General features: G+C 42.0%; 2 protein-coding genes across 2 annotated transcripts; one reads left to right on the top strand and one right to left on the bottom strand.

Moving 5' to 3' along the window:
- Positions 1-14,211: 14,211 nt before the first annotated feature.
- Positions 14,212-15,587, bottom strand: LOC117834721 (ubiquitin-ribosomal protein eL40 fusion protein). The gene is made up of 4 exons (XM_034714247.1): positions 15,485-15,587; positions 15,088-15,301; positions 14,610-14,652; positions 14,212-14,244 (listed from the first exon to the last, which is right to left on the bottom strand). Exons 1-4 carry the CDS (start codon positions 15,585-15,587, stop codon positions 14,212-14,214), a joined length of 393 nt encoding a protein of 130 aa, XP_034570138.1.
- A 3,179-nt stretch (positions 15,588-18,766) lies between these two features.
- LOC117833735 (uncharacterized) lies at positions 18,767-20,088 on the top strand. The gene has a single exon (XM_034713332.2). It carries the CDS (start codon positions 19,067-19,069, stop codon positions 19,994-19,996), a length of 930 nt encoding a protein of 309 aa, XP_034569223.1. The 5' UTR covers positions 18,767-19,066; the 3' UTR covers positions 19,997-20,088.
- Positions 20,089-21,889: the final 1,801 nt, after the last annotated feature.

Below are 21,889 nucleotides of genomic sequence, written 5' to 3'. Positions count from 1 at the left end.
TCTGATATGTGACTCGGTAATGACCATGAGGTTCTCCGTATCATGTGTGTAGTCAGCTTGAGCATGGTGTTAGATTCAGTTGTTGTTTGGCTAGAGATGAATCTAATTTTATTTGGCAAAGATTGTGATGATAGAAGAGAAGGGTGCATGGTTGCAGGTGGAGTTATGGACTTAGGATTTGGGTGGATAGCGGTGTTTCTTGGGACAGCTCTTATTAATGCAAATCGTGTACACGGAGGTTGGTGCAACACAGCTTCAAGCGATGTCCTGATTGACCACTCCAATTTTTCAGCGGATGCTTTCAATATTGAAAAGTGAAAGAACTGGTGCTATAAATAGGTTAATTATATCAGAGAAACAGCAACTTAATATTTTTTAGTTTGATGGATCGGATGTACTATACCACAAATAAATTTCCTAAAGAATACTCAACTTTTTCGGGCACAGCAAGATGTTTGACTCGAGATTATTAATTAGAGTGGCCGATTATTAAATTGGTAACATTGGGCCAGCAGCTGTGCTTCCGACCTCCATGGCTCGAAATAATCAATTGTTCAGCTTTGCGAACTCATTGAATCTGTTGGTAGGTAGGAGAGCTCCATTACGCGTCCACATGTTACATGTAATCCATTTGCGGCAACCCCCAAAGAAAACCTTTGGTTATAGCGAACGTAAGCAGGAGAAAACCTCATAGCTTCCAAGCTTCTTCTTTGTCCCAACTTCATGGTCCGGGCGCACTAAACCGCTTCTTGATTCTTTTTTCCCTTAACTCTCATAGCTTCCAAGCTTCTTCTTGGTCTCAGCTTCCAAGCTTATAAGTACGCATATCAGCGCATGCATGAAACAACAGCTTCCCTTAACTCTCACTGCAGATACCCAGCCATCAGACAAGGACCCTGTAATCGAAGCTTGTGTCCGAAAATAGACCATATTTCATTGCTAAGGTGACGCAGGAAAATAGACAATAGTAGTGCATACTGCATTATCCATTTATCCTTTAAGAAGCCACCACATGGCTTGTGTGCCAGATCGTTATAGCGCCAAGAGAGAGGTGGCGCAGGCATACGAGCTCATCAAGAGCCATCAGCCTCGCCTCCAATTCGATGACGTGCTGCAACTATCGGCAACCACCAATCTAGCACAGAGCCTCCTCAACGATGCCATGCGAGCCCTGCACCTCGCCTTATGTGTCATGAATCCTCAAATTTCTGCTCATTGTGGTGCTGAGAGCTCATCAAGATCCAACAGGCCTCATCTCTTCTCGCCAAGCGCTGAAGCAGGTGATGTGGGAAGAATAACGAGCCAGCAGAAAAAGGGCAAAAGGAGAAGGTACCTTTTATCTTTCTTCCCTTCATTTCATACTTTTTTAATACATCCACTGATCTTTGGACAAGTTTATGGAATTTATTGATTTTTTGAACGTCTTCCATCACTGATCAATGTTTGTGATTGTATTTCAGAGCAAATGAAGAGACCTCACGGGTTATTCTGACTGAAGCACCCCATACTGATGGGTCTGTTTGGAGAAAATATGGCGAGAAAAAGATAAACGGGACCCATTTCAAAAGGTACATATATATATATATTGATTTTTCCTTTAGAAAAAAATAGCATAGGCTGTCCCAAGTCTCATTTTTAATTAATGAAACCCCAACTACTCGACTAAGAGTTCATATATTGCTTGGTAGTTGCCTACTCTTGTTTATTTTGCCTCATTTTCTTGACACCTTGTGCAGAGTAAATTAAGTAACTTTTTTATGCCTTGAGCTGAACCCTTTCTATTACATTTACAGGCACTACTTCAGGTGCAGCTACAAATATGACAGAGGTAGCCAGGCAACGAAGCAAATCCAGCAACAGAGTAGCAACGACCTTCCCATGTTTCAAGTGACCTATAACAGTGAGCACACATGCAACTGCACCACAGCTGCCAACAAATACATCAAAAGTGATCTTCCACAAAGAAGCTCCTGTGATAACAATGGAACGATAAGTCAAATGGGTGACGCCATGATCAGGCAAGAACAAGGACTACTGCCTCCTCGAGCCGAAGGTTCTACAGTTTTCATGGATACAATGTCATGGGAGGAGCCATTTGTTTTGAGTAACCTCTACAGTCTAAGTCCAAATCATGCCGGTTATCATATGACAAGTACCGATGATGGTGCTTCAGATTTCCATTGTGGGTCCTCCGATGGAACATATTTGGTGTTGCCACCGGAACCAATATTTGAAGATAACCCTTGCATTGATGCTGAGCTTGACCTCCTATATATATGACAGCTTGATTTACAATAAGGAGCTACAGGAATATAAATGAGCTCACACATTTTCCAGGGATGTTAAAAATGCATACATAACATAAGAAGTCCGTATGAGATGTAGTGTCAAAATGTTTATCTTCTTATTTTGCAAAATCAGTTTTGGTGGTGCTCCCTGGATATAATGAAGCCTGGCACTTAATTTCTGTTTATGCTCTCTTGATCTGATCAGTGAATCTAACAAGCCGCTTGTTGGTTCTACCACAAGCTGCCTCCTCTGCCTCAGCGACAAGGACAATGTACCCCTGTCTGGCTCGTTCTCCTATCGTTCTCCTTCATCAAAGATCTTATCTTCGACATGTTTCCGAGCCGCTTCCCTCATCAATGAGTTCTCCTTCAAATGTCAGTGTTCTAATCTGCCTGATGGGCCTGACATCAGCGTTCCTCTTTGCTGCCGGCAATTCCTCTTCGTGTGTTTACCTTTTCATTTAGCTCATGGCATAACAATTCTTTCATCCAAAGCTTAGAATCCTTCACACTAATTCTGCCTGATGGGCCGACATCACAGTTCAGCTTCAAAATAAATAAAAAACAATGAAATTGATAATCACAATGAGGACGACCCAGCCTTGTCTAACGGCCAGGCCTTGATCACGAATTCTTCTCCTGCTTCAGAGTCGGAGTTGCTGAAGGACTCGATTTCGTCTGACACCTCCTCCTCGACTTCCCCCATATGCTCGGGGTTGTATGTACATGCGGAGCGGCTTCCGAGTGATCCAATCCGGGGGAGAAGGCGCGGACCCCTCCTCCTCGACTTCCCCCATATGCTCGGGGTTGTATGTACATGCGGAGCGGCTTCCGAGTGATCCAATCCGGGGGAGAAGGCGCGGAACAGTACAAGTGCACATCTTCCAGCACGAGTAGACAAGATAGTGCATGACAAAATACAAAAATCAGTCGGGGTCTTGCTCACATTTTTAAACATGTGCCTCAGTCATGCCATGACTTCATCTACACTAAGATCTTCTGGTGACATCCTGGATGGGTCATCGGGGCCCGAGTAGTCATAGCCCTATGTGCACCAGAGTTGCAGGGGTTGAATCCGCCTCTTCATGAAACTGAAGGCACTCCAACTCAAGTTAGCCCTTGTTTGAGCTTGGCGATTCTATCCAGGAGCTTGGGTAGCTGCAAGCAGTCCTCGTGTGAAGGCTCATCCAACCACCTGTTGTTCCAAGTCGAGCGGTGGACTATCAACTTCGGGAGCTTGGGCTCATGGTTGCCAATATAGCACCACCTTTCCTTCCACCCAGACTGCGAGTCAATCAACTCGTAATCTAGGTATAAACCTTTTACCTTCTCCCTCATTTGGATTCCGGCCCCTCCAACTATTTCAGTATGCTCTCACTTGGGCTAGGGCTTGACTCGGAAAAACTTGCAGAACAACTGGAAATGTGGCTGGATCCCAGCAAGGCTTCACACAGATGAACAAAAATGGCAGCGTGTAAGATGCTGTTGGGGTTGAGGTGCATTAGCTCTATTTTATAGTAGTAGAGGAGGCCACGGAAGCAATTGGAGCCTGGCAAAGCTAATCCTTTCTCAATGAGTGGGAGAAGATTGCCGTCTTGTCGACGTACATCTCCAGCAGCCAAGGGTTACCGAATGCACACCTCTAGTTGATGACATCCTTATCCTGGAGGTGTTTCCCTGCCACTAGTGCCTTGATGTCTTCTTCCTTTAGCATAGACTTCTTCCAGGCACACACAGCCAATGGCGGGGTAGTCTGGTCAGTCCTGCCGTATTTGGGAGAAGGCAGTTGGATCTCCTTCTTATCTGCTTTCTTCTTCCCACCTTCCACCGTCTTGCTCGAAGTTGCCTTCTTCCCCGTCTTTATTTCCACGAGGGTCTTCTTTCACATGCGCTCGGGAGCTAAGTGGTGGGGGACGGCAGTGCTAGAGCTTGAGGATCGGGCAGCGGCGGCGCTAGGGCTACACTGTGGAAGTTGAAAAAGCAAATAGCATAGGTGAAATGGAAGGGATGTTTTCCTCTATTATTTATAACTGCAGTGCAGTAAACAGTAGTGAGATTAATGGGAATATTATTTTTAAAAGGCCTAAAGATTTCACACCTAAATGACAGTTTCCATTATTTTCAGAAGAAATAAGGTTACTGTTGGTGAATGGTCACGTTGACTAGTGGTTGACCCTTATACCCAAACTAGTCGTGTAATGACTCGGGGCATGTGTGCCACGTGCCCATCGGCTAAAATGTTTTTTCTTTGGGATTTAAGGAAAAAGTGATGCAAATTACAAATTGACTCTTATCCTGATTCATCGATTCAACCTAAGGTTCGGGGGCTACTCCATATGGAGCGTGACTTTTACCGCACTTCCATATATAATTCAAGATTGAACATCAAGACCAAGTTAAATACAGCTTGAGCACATTCTAGCCACATGACAGTGCTTGAGTACGTTTGAATACTCAACCCGATGGAGTACTCAAAGAGCACCACAAACTAGTCGGAGAAACCTACAAAAAGTGCTCGGAACTACTGCATTTGACAAAAAAGTACTCGGGAGCTTGTTGTACATACATCTATGGGTCCACCTAAAGGTTTGAATAGTCCTAGATACAGGGCTGGACACCGAGATGTGTCAGACATGGAGGTTACGGTGTAGGACGGCGTAGTCTACGTGGAGGACATAAACTAGTCGAGGATTAGGAAACTACTCGTAGCAATTAGAGTAGGACTCACTAGTCAAATCCGACTAGTATTCTTATAAACAACCAACCTATAACCCTGCCCCCAGCAATATAAGGCGAGGCAGGGACCCCCTCCAAAGCAATTCAATAGGCGACGCAGGAACCCTCTCCAAAGCAATTAAATACAACCAACACATAGGATGTAGGATATTACGCAATCTAGTGGCCTAAACCTGTCTAAATCGTGTGTCTTAGTTCACCTTCGAATTCCTGATCTTGACGAGCCCCATGCATTAAACACTACCTTGGGCACCCCCTGGTAGGTTGTCAGGTCTAAACATTGACAGTTACTACTATGCATTCTTGATTTATTTTCTAATTCCTCGATCAAACATATACATTATGCAAATCTACCACCTAATATCAGAGTCAAATCCTTGCATGCAACACATTTTAGACAATAGGCATGCATTACCATCGATAAATTGCATGATATAGCACAATCTTATCACATTCATACTAATTTCATCATCCCAACAAAAGTCCTACCTAAACCCTAACCACTTTAAATCCCACCAAAATGACAGAATCGAGAAAACTAGAGGCTATAGTGGTGGACTTACCTCTATGAGGAATTTGCTTTTATGTCCCCTTGGAATCATGTGGAGAATGGACTGGATCTAGAGTGAGAGGAATGGGGGACAATGCCATGGACAAAAGGACTATGGACTATTAAATTTGACTAGAGACTAATGCCCTTTTAGTCCTAGGTCCAATTTGTTCTGAGATTTTTGTTGAGGATCGAAGGTCAGTTTTCCGCTAGTGAGCTCGGGTCGTACTGGGAGAAAGGAGAAGGAGAAGAAGGGAGGGGTGCGACCATGGTCCTATTTAATACTTGGTCATGCCACGCCACCTAGGTTGGCCAGAGTCGCACTAGGCGCGACTCTGCCTAGGTCACATCACCCGCCGAGGTTGCTTGGATCGCTGGTCACACCAAAGCATGAGACATTACTGCTTTACGTGTCGTACCACTAGCTAGGGACGTCAAGCCCAGCCTTGGAGTCAAGGGATAGGTAGGATATGGGTTTGGCCAAATTGCTAGGCACGTCAGGCCCAGCCGTGGAGTGAAGGGATACATAGGATGAGCAAGGAACTTTGAAGGCAATGGTATTACTGGTTACATTCTGTTGACGCCCAAAAGTGGCACACCCCGAGATATGTGAGGCAAAGACTAGAGTTACTTGGTACTAACTCTTGGTATTTTGCAAGTTCGGCTTGATTATGAGTTGTGCAGGACAAAACGATCGTTTTGGATGCTCTGGACGTAATTTTGCTAAAAGGGATTAATCAGCACCTTGAACGACACCAAAAGTAGCAGACATGGCTGATATGACAGAGCCAACCGGTCTACTGAAGCGGTCTGACCGGTTATTGGTCCGGTAGCCAATCTGGCAAACCAGACCGGTCACCATACTAGTCAGACCGGTCTGAATAAAGTACTCAAAATGCATATTGGACTACACCATTGCGTAGAGATTGTTGAGACAATCGAAATGCATATATGAATCACCTAATTTGGAGTCCGGATGAGAGAGTTATGGCTTCGACAAGATTCAGCCCCGGGCTGACCGATTAGACCGGTTTCGATGGACGGTCTGACCGGTCTGCCCAGTCTAGTCTGAGTTAGGAGTTCTATTTTGACACGGGATTTATGTAATCTTCGACTCCTACTGGGGCAAGACCCCCCACCCTATAAATATAAAGGGCCACGACCTATTGAGGGTATCCCAATCAAATCAATCTACAATTTACTTTTATCTTCTCAACCTTAATATTTTTCCAACCTCTATGCTATTCATCTACTGTTCTCCACGACCATAGATGGTGTTCTAGGCTTGCTGGTCGACCTAGAGCACGCTGGCGACATCCACGCCATGATGGGGTCCCTCCCGGACGAAAGCTTTGACAGCCTTTGCTAGTTTGCTCGTAAACTAGTCATTCTTCGCCATGTAAGTGCATTGGTTATCCCTTTGCTAGTTTGCTCGTAAACCTAGCCATCCTCCACCACGTAAGTGTGGTTGTTACCCCCTCGAACAACTGATCTAGGTCAAACCCCAGGAGACCGGTCTGATCAGCCTACGCAGCACCTCTGCCATTCGATCTGTTCGTGACCCACGCGATCTAGCGCACTTGTGTGTTGGCCGAAAAAGGCATCAACACATTTTGGTGACTCCGCTGGGGAAGAAAGATCTAGTTGCTCAAACCGTTCTATGAAACCCTAGCCAAATACCTAATTGATCTACTATTTTGATTCGCTGCTATAGCTGTATCCGGTCTTTTTGGACCAATTGCATCTATACTGTTGACTTTGCATCAGGCTGCTCAAGCCAATCGCATTGTGTTTTGCTTGCTGCTATATATTGAAGACTAGAAGACAAGCAAAATATTGGTCATTGGTTGCTTGGATTATCAATAATATCTGGATTTATTCACCACGAGATGTGAAGCATCAAGACCTGTTATGGCGGGCTATCCTTATGTTCCACAACAATATTACTACAATGAGCCCAAGGTACAAGTTGCAAATACATCACATAATAATTATTTTGCAAGTACCATGAATCCTCATGTTGGTGTTGCTAGGTATGATACTAGTAGGCATATTGCATCGGCTAGCATTTGTTCAGATGGAGTTACTTATGCAAATTACAATTCTAAATATTATATGCAAAAGCCATTATTAAATAGTATGCATGCTTCGAGTTTTAATGTTGTTGGCAACACACAACATTACCCCCACATATCAGCTGTACAACAAGTTCAAGAGCCAATGGGAAATTATCAAGGCCAAACTAGCATAGTGAGTTCGGCCACCAATTTGTATGAGACATCACATGCGGGTAATTTCAATAATATTCAGCAAGGTGTTTCATCTATTTGTTCATCGGCTGCGTATTCACAATATGTGATCACACCACAAAACATGCCGGTGAGCGAGAAGATTGGCCATGCTTGTTCTAGCTATCCGACCATTTATTCTCAAACATCACATATTGCCAACCTCTATAACGTTCAGCAAGGTGAAGATAAATCGGTCTCTGATTATATAAGACAATTCAAAGAAACTAAGGACGGTTGCTCTAACTTGTTAATTTTTTATACAGATCTTGCTAATATTGCTTTCAAGGGCTTAAGATCATCTATTAGAGATGGAATGGAGGATTATAATTTTATTTTGGTTGCTCAAGTGGAATTGAGAGCTTTATTACAAGTGTCCAGAATGGGACTGAAGAGGTTGGACTCACTTTTGGGCAACAGTTCAGTTGTTACAACAACCGAACCAGTTAATGCATGTTCTGAATTTGTTACACTAAAAGTGTCAAGTCTAGCTGTACAAGAGTGAATTGAGCAAAATAAAACAACCATGTTTGATTTTTCTAAAGCTGAAGGTGTCGTATATTTTACTAGAGATTATTGTGCTATTAACCAACAAATTCTGGCTGAAAACAGTTTAGAGCATCAAACCATTGAGGAACACAACAATGGAGGCAGCAATTAATCAATGGCATCTCAACGCTCGGTGATTTCCAGCAATTCTGGAGGCACCGGTCTGACCGGTTCCATGGTTCGGTCTGACCGGTCCATGCAGAATGTGGTTCCGAGCTGCCATCAAGAGGAAAAGTATGATATCATCCACATCAAGGTTCCTCGCTTCTCCAATATATTTGATAAGGTATGCTTTGCAAGTAATTCCCAGTTAGATCATGTATCTTTAGTTACTTCATTTTTTGGTGATTCTGTCACAAATAATTCTAAGAGATCGATTGAGGATTGTGAAAATTAGAAAGATTAATCATAATAATGCTTTGGCTTTTAAATTTTCTCCATCATCATTGCCAAAGTTTTTATCTACATGGCTTACTCATGGTTATTCTGGAGGTAAAAGCAAAAGATCAAGACCGAGAGCTATTGTGAAATCTGATGCTATTATAGTTGTAAGCTCTAAAGTATTGGATGTGAGAAGCACAAGGAAAGGTATAGCTAAATGGGTCAGTGAAAAATCTTAACCATTTGCTTGCTTGGCGTTGAAGCCTTCTCTGTAAAGGCATCGGTTGGAAAAATAAAGTATACCTTTGATTTAACTTTGTGTGATAATCTGTTTGATATGTTTATTAGATTATTTGACCACAAAGTTATTCCATCACCTCTTGAATTAGGAGATCGAAAGTATTGCAAGTGGCATAATTCATTTGATCATAATACTAGTGATTGAAATATATTTTGTCAACTTATACAATCGGCCATTAATACCGGATGATTGAGATTTTCTCAAACACCACAGGATGATCAGTTGGCTGCAATTGGTTGTGATGGTAAAGGATCATTAAATCGATTAGAGTTAGCCAATTCATCTAAAGATCCAAGCTTAATTACCAAAGAGGAAGATTTGAAGCTCCCAAGTGATGAGAAGGACATCGTCCATGAATTGCAAATTCAAGCAACAATTAAGGACAATGAGCCTATCAAAATCCCAGAAGTTACTTGGGGGCAAATGGATTTTTCTCCATCGGATCAAGGACCTATTTCTTCTGCTGTGCTAGACGAATAGGTCAGACCGGTCAAACCGCTTCCTCAAATCGGTCAGACCAGTTCAGGTCTGAAAGATTCAAAAATGTTGAGGCCTAAGCGTCCTGTAGTGAATGGAGGCAAAGACCGTGTTAAGCACAATGGTAAAAAGCTGAAACTCACTTTTAATGAACTTCTGGCTAAATATCAAAAAGAGAATGAGGCAAAGCGTGCTAATCGGTCAAATGATGTTAAATCATCGAGATTGTCTCCTAAACATAATTCTGGGAATTGGAATTGGCAAGGAGAAAAGTTTCATTCAGCAATATCCTGTCCTCCTTTTGAGGTAACAATGACAGTTCCATATGCTCCACACCCCACTAGTTTTCATCCTTACTCATCATGGGGGTGGAATGATTCATGGGCACATACTCCTTCACATTTTAGACCATATTATGTAGAGTATGTAGCATTAAGAGAACCATCGCGTTCAAGGCAACCGTATTTTGAAAATGACCGTTTTAAGCAAAAGGATCGATCTAATGTCCAAAAGAATAAAAAGGTTGTCAAGCAAGTTTATCGAGTGAAAAGAGATGGTCGCAAAGATAAGGGTTCAGATCTGAATTCAATTAATGAAAAGCCAATTGACATGCTAAGTACTTCGGCTAGCAATGACAAGGATGAGGAAAAATTAGCCATTGATCCTCCAAGTGCCAAATCTGAACAAAAGAAGTCAAAGAAGATAAAAATAAGAAAAGAGCACTGCTGCCCGAAATTGAAGTAAGGCCAAGCCATCCACTTGATTTATCAAATTGGCAGAAGAAGCAGCTGCAAAAGTTTAGTGCTCAGGAACTAAGAAAGAAGGGCATGGCATGGGTTCCTAAAATAAGCATTCAAATTCAAAGCAAGGATGATGTTCAAGCAAAAGGTGCAACACAATTGAAGGAGAAGAGGAGGCTTGAGAGACAATATCCAAAACTGAGGTTTGTACCGAATCATAAAAATTATTGGTCAGTACCTTATCCATTTGCTTTACAAATGCCACGTGTCCCTATATCTTGGAATTCATCCATGGATACGTCTGGTTGTCCCTCACACTCTTATTTTGATCCTTGGTCGTATGGGTCTGTTTCATAGAGGGTTGTCACCAAATTGCTACGCACATTGATTAAATTGCAATAGGTGTAATTTCAAAAGCCGAAACATTTAGTTCTTAGAGATGGTTTTAATTCCTAAATTTATAAATATTTAGTTTTTATGGATGATATTGAGTTATCATCCTTAGCAACATATATGGTCGATGAAGCTCTTTGATCATCATCCTAAAGTAATGGCTTCCCAATGAGAGATCATTTATGACCTTACTGGTGCTTTGAGTGCTCAGGGGGCAACATATTAGCAAAATAGGTAATTTACCACCATGAAAGATTGTATTTATTAAATTAGCTTGCAAAGTGTCCTCAAACCATTGGTGCTGTCTTTATTTCACCAAATGGAGTTGTTTTGAGACCTTTAGCCGATTGGAGTATTTAACATCAGTAATCAAGCCGAATATGAAATTCCTCTATTCAGGCTGGAGATTTTGGGATCCATGCTTGGAAAAGCATGCTGAAGTGTCTAATGGCTCATTGCTGAAGGTGTGGAAAATATTTATGCTTAAATGAGTCATTAGATGATTTTATTAGTGGATGTCTAGAGGATCATTTCAATTCTATCATGTGTCATGTCTCTAACATCAGAAATCCAGGATAGTCACTCTTGAACAATGAACATCAGGTCACAGCATCCAAAAGGATATTCTCATGAGAGAAGACCGATGTTTAGTGATGTTAGAGGTGCATCCTGGGCAACCGATCTGACCGCCATATGGGGCCGGTCTGACCGGTATGGTTAAATTACCTCATGGAGATGATATATGGTGGATCAGCTTTCAAAGGGGTTTTCCACACATTGATGGTGTCTTTATTGCATCACATGGCGTTGCTTTGATCTATGGCCGGTTAAAAGCTTTAACATTAGGAATTAAGCCGAATCTCAATTTTTCGGTTCGAGCTAGAAAGATTGCAATCCATGAGCATAAATCATGCAGAGGCATGTGGTAGTTCATTGCTGATAGTGTAGCAGATATCCATGTGTAAAGGGATCATTGGATGTAAATGCCTAGAGATCATATTTGATATAGTGCAATCCTGTACCTAGGCGTGAGAATCAGAGGTCAACATTGTGGCATAACAATCATCAGGTTATAACATCCATGGAGATGCTTTCATATTTAAAAGCTGATGTTTGGCGATGTCAGAGGGCAGCTTCTGGGCAAACCGGTCGGACCGCTACTTGAGATCGGTCTGACCGGTATGGACACCACTTTGGCTAATGAAGTTTTAGCACTTGTTGAAGCCATGATTGGTAGTTGGAGAAAGTTTATTGCTGTCTATTTGCATAATACAAGATGCATTGAAAGACAAGGCGAAACTAGACAAGAGGGGTTCGAGAGTAATCCGGCCATCATAATTCCAAAGTAATTGTGTCATATTCACCTTTTGGGCTGATTACTCGCCTTATTATATTTATGGTTAAAGTATCTTGTGGGTGCAATGTTGAATCATTTTATCTTTCTTCATTCTCATTTTGAGAAGTATTGCAAAGATCAATTGACATTATAGAAATTTGGTCCCTTTATGCACCCACAATAGCTTGTGAGGGTGAGAGTGACTTTGAATTAGTATTTCAAAGATCTCTGGCCGAGGCAGTATGTACTCAGGCTTATCTCACTCCCACAGGATGAATGAACATTAGAAATAAGCTGATTTGTTGATCTTGGGCAGAATCAAGTAATATGGCCGATAGACACTATCGTCCCTAAAAGTGAAACATAGTTGATGTGCTAGTGCTCTAAATTATTCCTGTGCAGTTCAAGTTCTAACAAATGTTTCTCGGTACGTAAGCTTTACCAAGAAACAAGGGGGTATGTGTTGACGCCCAAAAGTGGCACGGCCCGAGATATGTGAGGCTAAGACTAGAGTTACTTGGTACTAACTCTTGGTATTTTGCAAGTTCGGCTTGAATATGAGTTGTGTAGGACAAAAGGGCCGTTTTGGATGCTCTGGACGTAATTTTGCTAAAAATGATTAATCATCACCGGGAATGATACCAAAAGTAGCAAACATGGCTGATATGACAGAGCCAACTGGTCTACTGATACGGTCTGACCGGTTATTGATGCTGCTGTCGATCAAACCAGACCGGTCACCATACCGGTATGACCGGTCTGAATAAGTTACTAAAAATGCAGATTGGACTTCATGATTGCGTGGAGCTCGTCAAGACGATTGAAATGCACATATGGATCATCTAATTTGGAGTCCAGATGAGAGAGTTATGGCTTCGACAAGATTCAGCCCCGAGCTGACCAGTAAGACCGGTTTGGATGGACGGTCTGACCGGTCTGCCCAGCCTAGTCTGAGTTAGGAGTTGTATTTTAAAATGGGATTTAAGTAATCTTCGACTCCTACTGGGGCAAGACCTCCCCACCCTATAAATATAAAGGGCCACGACCAATTGAGGGTATCCCAAACGAATCAATCTACAATTTACTTTTATCTTCTCAACCTTAATATTTTTCCAACCTATATGCTATTCATCTACTGTTCTCCACGACCATAGGTGGCGTTCTAGGTTTGCTGGTCGACCTAGAGCACGCTGGCGACGTCCACGCCCTGACGGGGTCCCTCCCGGGCGAGAGCTTCGACAACCTTTGCTAGTTTGCTCGTAAACTAGTCGTTCTTCGCCACGTAAGTGCGTTGGTTATCCCTTTGCTGGTTTGCTCGTAAACCTAACCGTCCTCCACCACGTAAGTGTGGTCGTTACCCCCTCGAACAACTGATCCGGGTCAAACCCCGGGAGACCGGTCTGACCAGATTGCTGGACCGGTCTGACCGGCCTGCGGAGCACCTCTGCCATTCGGTCTGTTCACGACCCGCGCGATCTAGCGCACTCGTGTGTTGGCCGAAAAAGGCGTCAACACATTCCAAGTGATTTTCTTTCGGTTTTCTTTATTCCCCCTTGACGCTTCATGAATTGCTATCATTTTGCTCATTTTAAACATTATGTACAAATATTTCCCTGAAATTGACAATATGAATCAACAAAAACATCATAAAGTATGATCTACTCTTGCAATTTAGCATGGTATGTAATGTCACCTAACAAAATATATATGACCCTCTCTTAAACGTTTTGACCTGTACGATTTCATTAAGGCTTTTATAATTCTACGAAACAATAAAATTTGTTTGTTTGTCTTGTTTACTACTATTCCAGGATTTGTTATTTTGGATGTCTTGCGGTGGGATGGGAGTTTGATTATATTCCCTCTCTTTTGAAAAATATAATGTTTAGGACAAACTAATTACAAAACATCGACCAAAGGGTATAAGCATAACTAGCAATTCTTTGCGAGAAAACATCTAGTCTTTACAGAGAGTAATAAAATGTGCAATAACAAGGAACAAACTTTATAGGAATTTATCTAGCACGGATGTCGTGCATTGCCATACATGGAAGTGACACCGAATAATAACAATAATATTATTTCAAATTCGAGCAGGAAGTTAAAAATTCTGTAACAACCAATCTACTCCGATGTGATGCTATCTAAGAGAACTCATTCAACAAGTAAATTTCACCACCGGGAGAGCTTTTTCTTGGGCCTCAGCTGAAAATGGAATCCACGAAAAAGGTACGTCAGTTCAATAAATAAACACATACTCATCACGAAACATCAGCACAGTGTATATGAATTGCACAAACAGTACATTGAAATAAAGATGGTCTGACAACAGGTACGAGATTGGACACGGTCATATTAACAAAAGAAATGAAAATCAATGCATCCTTAAGCAGATTGCAGGCATAATTAAAATGAAAAGTAGTTTCGACATTTGACAACTCCAAGAGAGCATAATAAAAAAAATTGAATAGAGTGACTAGATAATTGTCTGGTATCTAAAGGCAATGCAATAACATTTATATCTTTAATGTTATACAACAAACTCTGAATGCAGGGTAAACAAGGCTCACCTGATTGCTGTGGCCACACTCCTTTTTTCGGCAGTTTGTAGCTCTTATTGCAAGAAAGAACGAAACATACATATCATCCTGCTATGCATGAAAAAGAGATGTAAATGAAATTTCATGTTTATGGGCTGCTAAGATATTTTCTATTATAAGATCAACTATCTAACTGATCCCGTTGCCTGTGCTAATAAGTTAAACATTGCAGTTAATGCATCGAGTAAATTACACACTTCTTTCCATGAAATCAAAGAACAAAAAAGACACGAAGTATGCCAAGAGGGTTTAGCTATCCTAATGCTTAACTGGACGGTAATAGTGATTAAGACCGCATTGGATGAAGTCAAAAAGGGTATGTGACGGGGTTTAACTGGGCCGAAAGGATATGTAAGTTAACACTCCTATTAGTTAACTATCCCAAGCAATGTGACATATGGAAGGGTAAAAGTTGGGGCAAGATTTATTGGTATCAAAATGTGCTTACTTGCGGCAGATCAACTTTTTCTCATTGTGCTCCAGAGCGAGGTTCCGAAGATTAAGGTCGATGCTATAGGGGTAGCAGCCTCTCCCACCACCGCCGCCACGCAGGCGCAGAACTAGGTGTAGCGTGGACTCCTGAATGTTGTAGTCAGCCAGGGTGCGGCCATCCTCCAGCTGCTTCCCTGCAAAGATGAGGCGCTGCTGGTCCGGCGGGATACCTACAGAGGTGCAGTCCAAGTAAAGTGAAGCAAAGACTACTAAAACCAGTACTCAATTTCCCAACTCGAAACTAGAGCAGCGACGAGAGAGTTAACTAAACTAGGTCGTTTCAGTTTAGACCGGGTAGTGTACATGTGTGTGTGAGAGAGAGAGAGAGCAGTGCATCTAGGCTCGGCGTATACCTTCTTTGTCCTGCATCTTGGCTTTTACATTATCGGTGGTGTAGCTGCTCTCGACCTCCAAGGTGATGCTCATCCCCGTCAGTGTCTTCACAAATATCTGCATCTCGCCGGTTGTTGCTTCAGAACCGAGGGTCGGGGCTTTCGATTGCGAGTACGAGTATGATACGGCCCCGGCTGACAATTGTCCGCATTGCCTTTTATCGCGCATTTCCTTTCCTTTGTTTGTAAGTGATGGCCGTATTAATGCATGAGCATTCTGCTATGCGGCCCATATGGGCGACCCAAAGAGATATGGGCTGGAGGTCCATTGTTCCAACCATATGAGCGGCCCATTGTTGGTATTAGTATTTTCTGTAGTTGCTTCTGCAAATTCTTGTACTCATTCACCCGAAGCCCGTATGATTTATGGTTCATGCGATGCGCTGCACCTGGCCAAACATCCACGTCGGGGGCTCCTCTGTGCCTGCGATAGGCATCTTCCACGTGCTGATGTACACACACTCCACGCACGAACCTTCCTCCATCTTTTTCTCGTAGGCTCGTAGCTAACTGCTGCTTTAGTATTTGCCCAAGACTTCTTCATTAGTACTAATCTTTTCTTTAAGGTTTAAGCAGGTAAATGTTGTGAGCTTCCAAGGTAACTCCTGCTATGTAAAAATACGTTTAAGCTTACGCCTTACGGGCATCTGAGGACTGTCGTCACTCCAAAGAAAACAAGTGGCCAGTCATCACCTGCATTACGTTATAAGCACGTGACGGCCAAATGCCCATCACTGCCTTTTGCCTTCTTATCATCGATCTTCGCGGTTAATTTGAAATGAAAATGGAAGCGATATGTAACTTTACCGGAGACCAGTATGGATTACATCTAATTTTAATTGCATCACAACAATATGTGTACTGTGCCATTAGCTGACACAATGGGATTTCTTCCAAAAAGATAACAAAATTATTACTAATAAGATAATATTGATACCTAAAAGAACGAAACAAGCACGTAGACTGGCACCGGCAAAAAGCATAGTATGCTATAATGCAACTAGAAACAATACTTTCAGTAGATTTTTGTTCAGGTTGTTGCCTGGTATCACTTAGACAATCGTATATATTGTAACCAGTGAAAAGCATATGGTCCCACCACTCGTGGAAATATAAATTCATATGATAGGTATACCACTAGATTTTGTAGTAGCTAGCAAGAAATCAGTCTCATGAAAAAATCCAACCAAACCCGGACATTGCTCAATCAGTCTCTCAATTAATCATACCATGTAACACTAGTATATTAGTAATTAAATACTGACAAACTAGTTGGTCATCATTATTGTCCGACTGAATCATGCACGCACTCATAATGCGTTCTCTTTTTATAGGATGCAATTTGTTTTGTTAGGATATCAGACCTACGATTATTCTATCATAACATACTTTTTTGAAAAAAAATAGTGTTATTAGTTTTGTATTCAAAATACTTTCTAATGATTATAATTTTATAGCATCTAAAAATAATGGTGGAGTAATTGGTAGTATAAGTATTGTTCTAACGAAATAAAATACATCCTATAAAAAGAGAGGGAGGGAGTAATGATCATTCTTTCAGTCCAAATATTTAAGAGTTAGTTGGACAATCATTGGATCAAGTATTGTTTGTCGAAAGAGACCGCAAGCTGCTTCCACACAGCAGCACTGTTTTTTTTTCAAAAGAGAATGAGGCAGCATATATACTTCAGATCGTAATAAACCAAATTCAAGCAACCTGGGAACTAAATTAATTTTCACATTTTTTTCTATTCATGCTCGCCAGTCGCCATTGTGGGATCTCAGGAAACTTCAGCTTGAAAATCAATACACTATCCTACTTTTTTCATATATCTCTTCTTTCACTAAGAGTCCGGAAATTTGAGTCCTTGCATGTTGCAACGGTATAGTAATCAACTACCACTAGTAAGTGGCTTGCACTCCTTCCATTTAACATATAACGCGGGGATAGACTTGTCACACGGTCTCAACCTTACTGAGGGCTGTACAATAGTCTCACTATTTTTTACATGTCATATTTACTTTTTTTTCCTAAATCAGACATAATTAAGTTTGATCAAGTTTATAAAAAATATGAGAATGAATAGAAAAAAATGTGAAAACTAAATTTGTGAGTTCCTCAAATTTAATTATGTTACAATCTGAAGTGTGCTGCCTCTGTTCCCCAAAGTAAGCAAATTTAGTTTGTGATTTACAGATGGCACACAAGTGAAATGTTTAGATTTTGCCGGAGCCGAAGTAAGCACAAACGATTTCTTAGTTAATATACTAGTACTGACAAGGTGGTCGTTTTCCAACTAAAGCATAAGCACTACTGTATTTTTCAAAAATATATGACCTATTTGGTCACCGCATGATTTAGCGCAGTTGCTATATACTTAAAGAGATCCATACATCATCTGCGGCCGCTTCCCGGAACCAGCACATTTCACATTATAAGCAAATTAAATTCAAGCGACTCCCATTTAAATCTTATCAGTTTTTTTCTTCCCTCTGGGTCGATCCTGAATTTTGTGATGTGTCAAATTTGAGTGTTTGTCTAATCAATATGTTAACATACATTTTCCATGCCCTTTTTTCACTTGTCGCTTGTCTCTTGCGCTGTAAATATTTCATCGCCTGTTCCTTGAAGGGTATGTCTCTGTTTCTTTTTATACGATGCATTAAGATTGAAAATGTCTTTATCAGCACACTTTGACCACTAATTTCTCTTACTCCATGGACAAATATTAGTATTTCTAGCATTCAAAATTTATCGCCATCCATGCACAAATGTCGTCATTTACGTTAATAAAAATTTGTAATGCTCTTATGATTAGGTACTTCCAAGAGGTGTGCAAAATGTACCCTCCGTTATCGAAGTACAAGGTAGGGTATGAGATGGTATGGAATTGAAGTTCTGTTATGTCTGCTGATAAAATTAAATTGTGGAAATGAAATAATTATAGTACAAACTAAATGATATTTTTTATTTTATCAGAAATTCAGATGTATTTGAAAAATAATTGGTCAGATAAAATTATCAATCTTTGACTAAGTATGTAAAAGAATATCCGGTGACGCATGATTGTCAAAATATAAGTCAATAATATCGTACATCAATTAATGGTGATGCTTTCATTATGGAAAAAAAGGTCTTCTAGTGATCCTGACGCAAGACAAGGGGCGTGGGAGAGTCGAGCAATCAGCGAGACTCAGACATATGTAGGAGGCATAGTCACAAGAAAAGAGAGAAAAAGGTCCACTAAAAACTTCATTACGGATTATCTCATTCAGATATTTCATGCCGGTACAGTACAACACAGTAGAAGGAAGCAAGCAATGGAAGCCGCGCCGGCCGGGCTGACGCTTGCATCCTTGTCGTATCCAGCCGCCCTACGTCAGGGCCGACTGTTACGCGAGCGCTGCCGCTGTGCTGACCTGTCGTGGGAACAAGATATGGCGGGTCCCACGCTGGAAACCCACATCAGCCGACGACAAGTCAAGTCCCAACACCCATCAGCCGTGCAGACCAGGAGGCTGATTGGCTAGACCTTCATCACTATGGAAGTTTATAAATACCGGCGCGTCGTCTCTCACGGTCTCACCGCCGGCTCGACAAGCTTCTTCTTCTTCTTTTACCTGCAGCACACTCACCAGTCACCGGTAACAGCACAGCTCCAAATGGAGCAGGGGAACCACACCTCCTCTGGCTCCTATAGCTACTACTCCGCCGCAGCTCCAGCCGCGTCGCTCCCTTTCGACGCGGCCGATGGCACCGACGACATGCTTCTGCAGCTCGACTCTTTCCTCCTTGGCACCAACGCCATCGACGCCGAGGACAGCTCCTACTGGCTCTCTTCCTCGCCCTCGTCATCCTCTGATGCCGGAGCGTTGTCAGTGTCATGTTCCACAAGCACGTCGGAGCTCCACCGGCGATCGGACGCGGACGCGGACGCCTCGCCGGGCGAGAAGCGGCAGGCGACGGCCTTCATCGGCGTGCGCAAGCGGCCGTGGGGCAAGTTCGCGGCGGAGATCCGCGACTCCACGCGCAGGGGCGCCCGCGTGTGGCTCGGCACCTTCGACACCCCCGAGGCCGCCGCGCTCGCCTACGACCAGGCTGCCTTCTCCGCGCGCGGCGCCGCCGCCGTCCTCAACTTCTCGGTGGAGCGCGTGCGGGACTCGCTGGCAGCGCTCGCGCTCGCCGGCGGCGCGGGTACCGGCGGCGGCTCCCCTGTCCTCGCGCTGAAGCAGCGGCACTCCAAGCGCACGCGCAGGCGCAAGCTCTCCCATGTTTCCAGTAACGGCAAAAATCCCAAGCCGCAGCGGCAGCCGGCGCGGCAATCTTCCGACGTGTCCAGCGCGTCTTCTTGCACGGCCATGGCGGCGCCGGAGAAGCAGGGGGTGGCGCACTGCGGCGTCGTGGAGCTGGAGGACCTCGGCACCGATTTCTTGGACGAGCTCCTCCGTGTGTCGTCGGAGTTGGAGTATTAGTTGACAGGTTCAAGTCATGGACGTCGGCATCGCCCTCGCGACCCGTCATTGTAAATTTCTGAATCATTAAGTACTCAACCCAATTGCGATCATTGGCACCCATTATCTTGTTAGTTTAGTTCGTACGCACCACCCACTAACAAAACATAAATTTTGATGCCACTGGTATCGATTGAGAAATCACAGAGACCAAATGAATTCAGGGAAGAAGGTAAAATCCCTTGGATGATTATTTGGTACTGAAAATCATAACTGATGAGCAAAGATGATGAAACTACTTGTACCGTATTCCCTCAATTTCAAATTGTAGACATTTTGTAGTTTCTAGGCTCATATAGATGTTGCTATGCACCTAGAGATACAGTATATCTAGATATGTAGCGAAATCAAAAAGTCAAAATGACAATGAAAAATGGAATAATAGTCTGTGTTACATGCTACCTATCTTTTGGCCATAAACGTGAAATATGACTATATGAGTCACATATTTTTCAAAGCCAAAATAAAACTGGCGGATTTGACTTCAACTGAAGAATGTGCCGGATCCTATGGTGGATGTGGATTTGACTTTACTAGACCCTCCAATCATAAATGTTTGTCACCGTTCACTTTTTAAACACGACATTTAACCATTCATTTCATTTAAAATGTAATAAATATTATGTTGTGTTTGTTTGGCTTGTTTTATCATTAAAGGTACTTCAACAATGACTTGTATTTTGCATATTTACATTAAATTTTTAATAAGGCAAATGATCAAACATCATGATAAAAAATTCCATGGTGACAAACATTTAGGAATAGAGGAGTAAATGAGATTGCGAGCACTTGCAGTCTACATGTATTTATACAATTTTAATATATGCCCCTCATATATTCTTTTCATTTAGGCCCATAGATCGAGTTGGCTGATTTAGTTAATTAATGATCTATTTGTAGATATCCAGATGTATATAGAATTAGGTGCAGTGCTATATTGCCACGATGTCATTTTCGCCATCCAACTAATCAATACCCTTTATGCTAAGCAAATTAAGGAAATTCAACCCATCCCATGTATATTTTGATATAACGAGTTGCTTGATTTTGCATGGCATTCGGGATCACACTTTCACAAATATAACGTTCCTGACAAAACAAGCACGATCATTTTAGCAAGTATTTCTAAATACAAATACAATGTAACCACATTCGTAGCCCAAACTTATTACAATGTTAGATTAACTGTTGGTCAAAGATTATGAAGTTTGAAATATGAAATACGTGCATGCATGTTATGTTTTGGGACGTAGGGAGTACTGTTAGGGAGAGTTTACAACCTCATTTTTTAACTTCCATAATTTGTTGAAGAAAGAAATCCAATGCATACAAAATTACATCTATCATGGAGCATAGTAGTGGTCTTCCTGTCCAATATGTATAGAATTTTATATTGTCCGGTTACTCATGACCAGTTAATGATAATCCGGCCGCAGATATAAAATGCAAATTATGCCATACAAAAAGACTTATTATAGTCTTCAAACATAAGGCAGTAGTACCATTGTTGCCACTGAAATTGGTTTTACTGATAAAATTTGACATCATGTCTGAACAATGTGAACATGGCAGGTTAAAGTGTTGTGCATTTAAAAGGACTATAGAATTCCACCACAAAGGATCCGTAAAAGTATTGAATCATGTTACTCAAATACAATACAATAGACATTGGTACAGCATTAAGACTCACTACTAGGGAAATGGCCTTATGTACCAGTTGGGAACCTTCCTTTAGTACCGATTTCGCAACCGGTATTGTTAGTTTGGTACTAAGGGGGGCCTTTAGTACCGGTTGAAATAACCGGTACTAAAGAGGTGTTAAAAATAAAAAATTTAAAATCCACCTGCCAACCC

This window comes from Setaria viridis, chromosome 8, assembly GCF_005286985.2.
Source record: "Setaria viridis chromosome 8, Setaria_viridis_v4.0, whole genome shotgun sequence".
Taxonomy (NCBI): domain Eukaryota; kingdom Viridiplantae; phylum Streptophyta; class Magnoliopsida; order Poales; family Poaceae; genus Setaria; species Setaria viridis.
The sequence above is the reverse complement of the archived record's forward strand: the minus strand, read 5'-3'. Positions and strand labels throughout refer to the sequence as shown.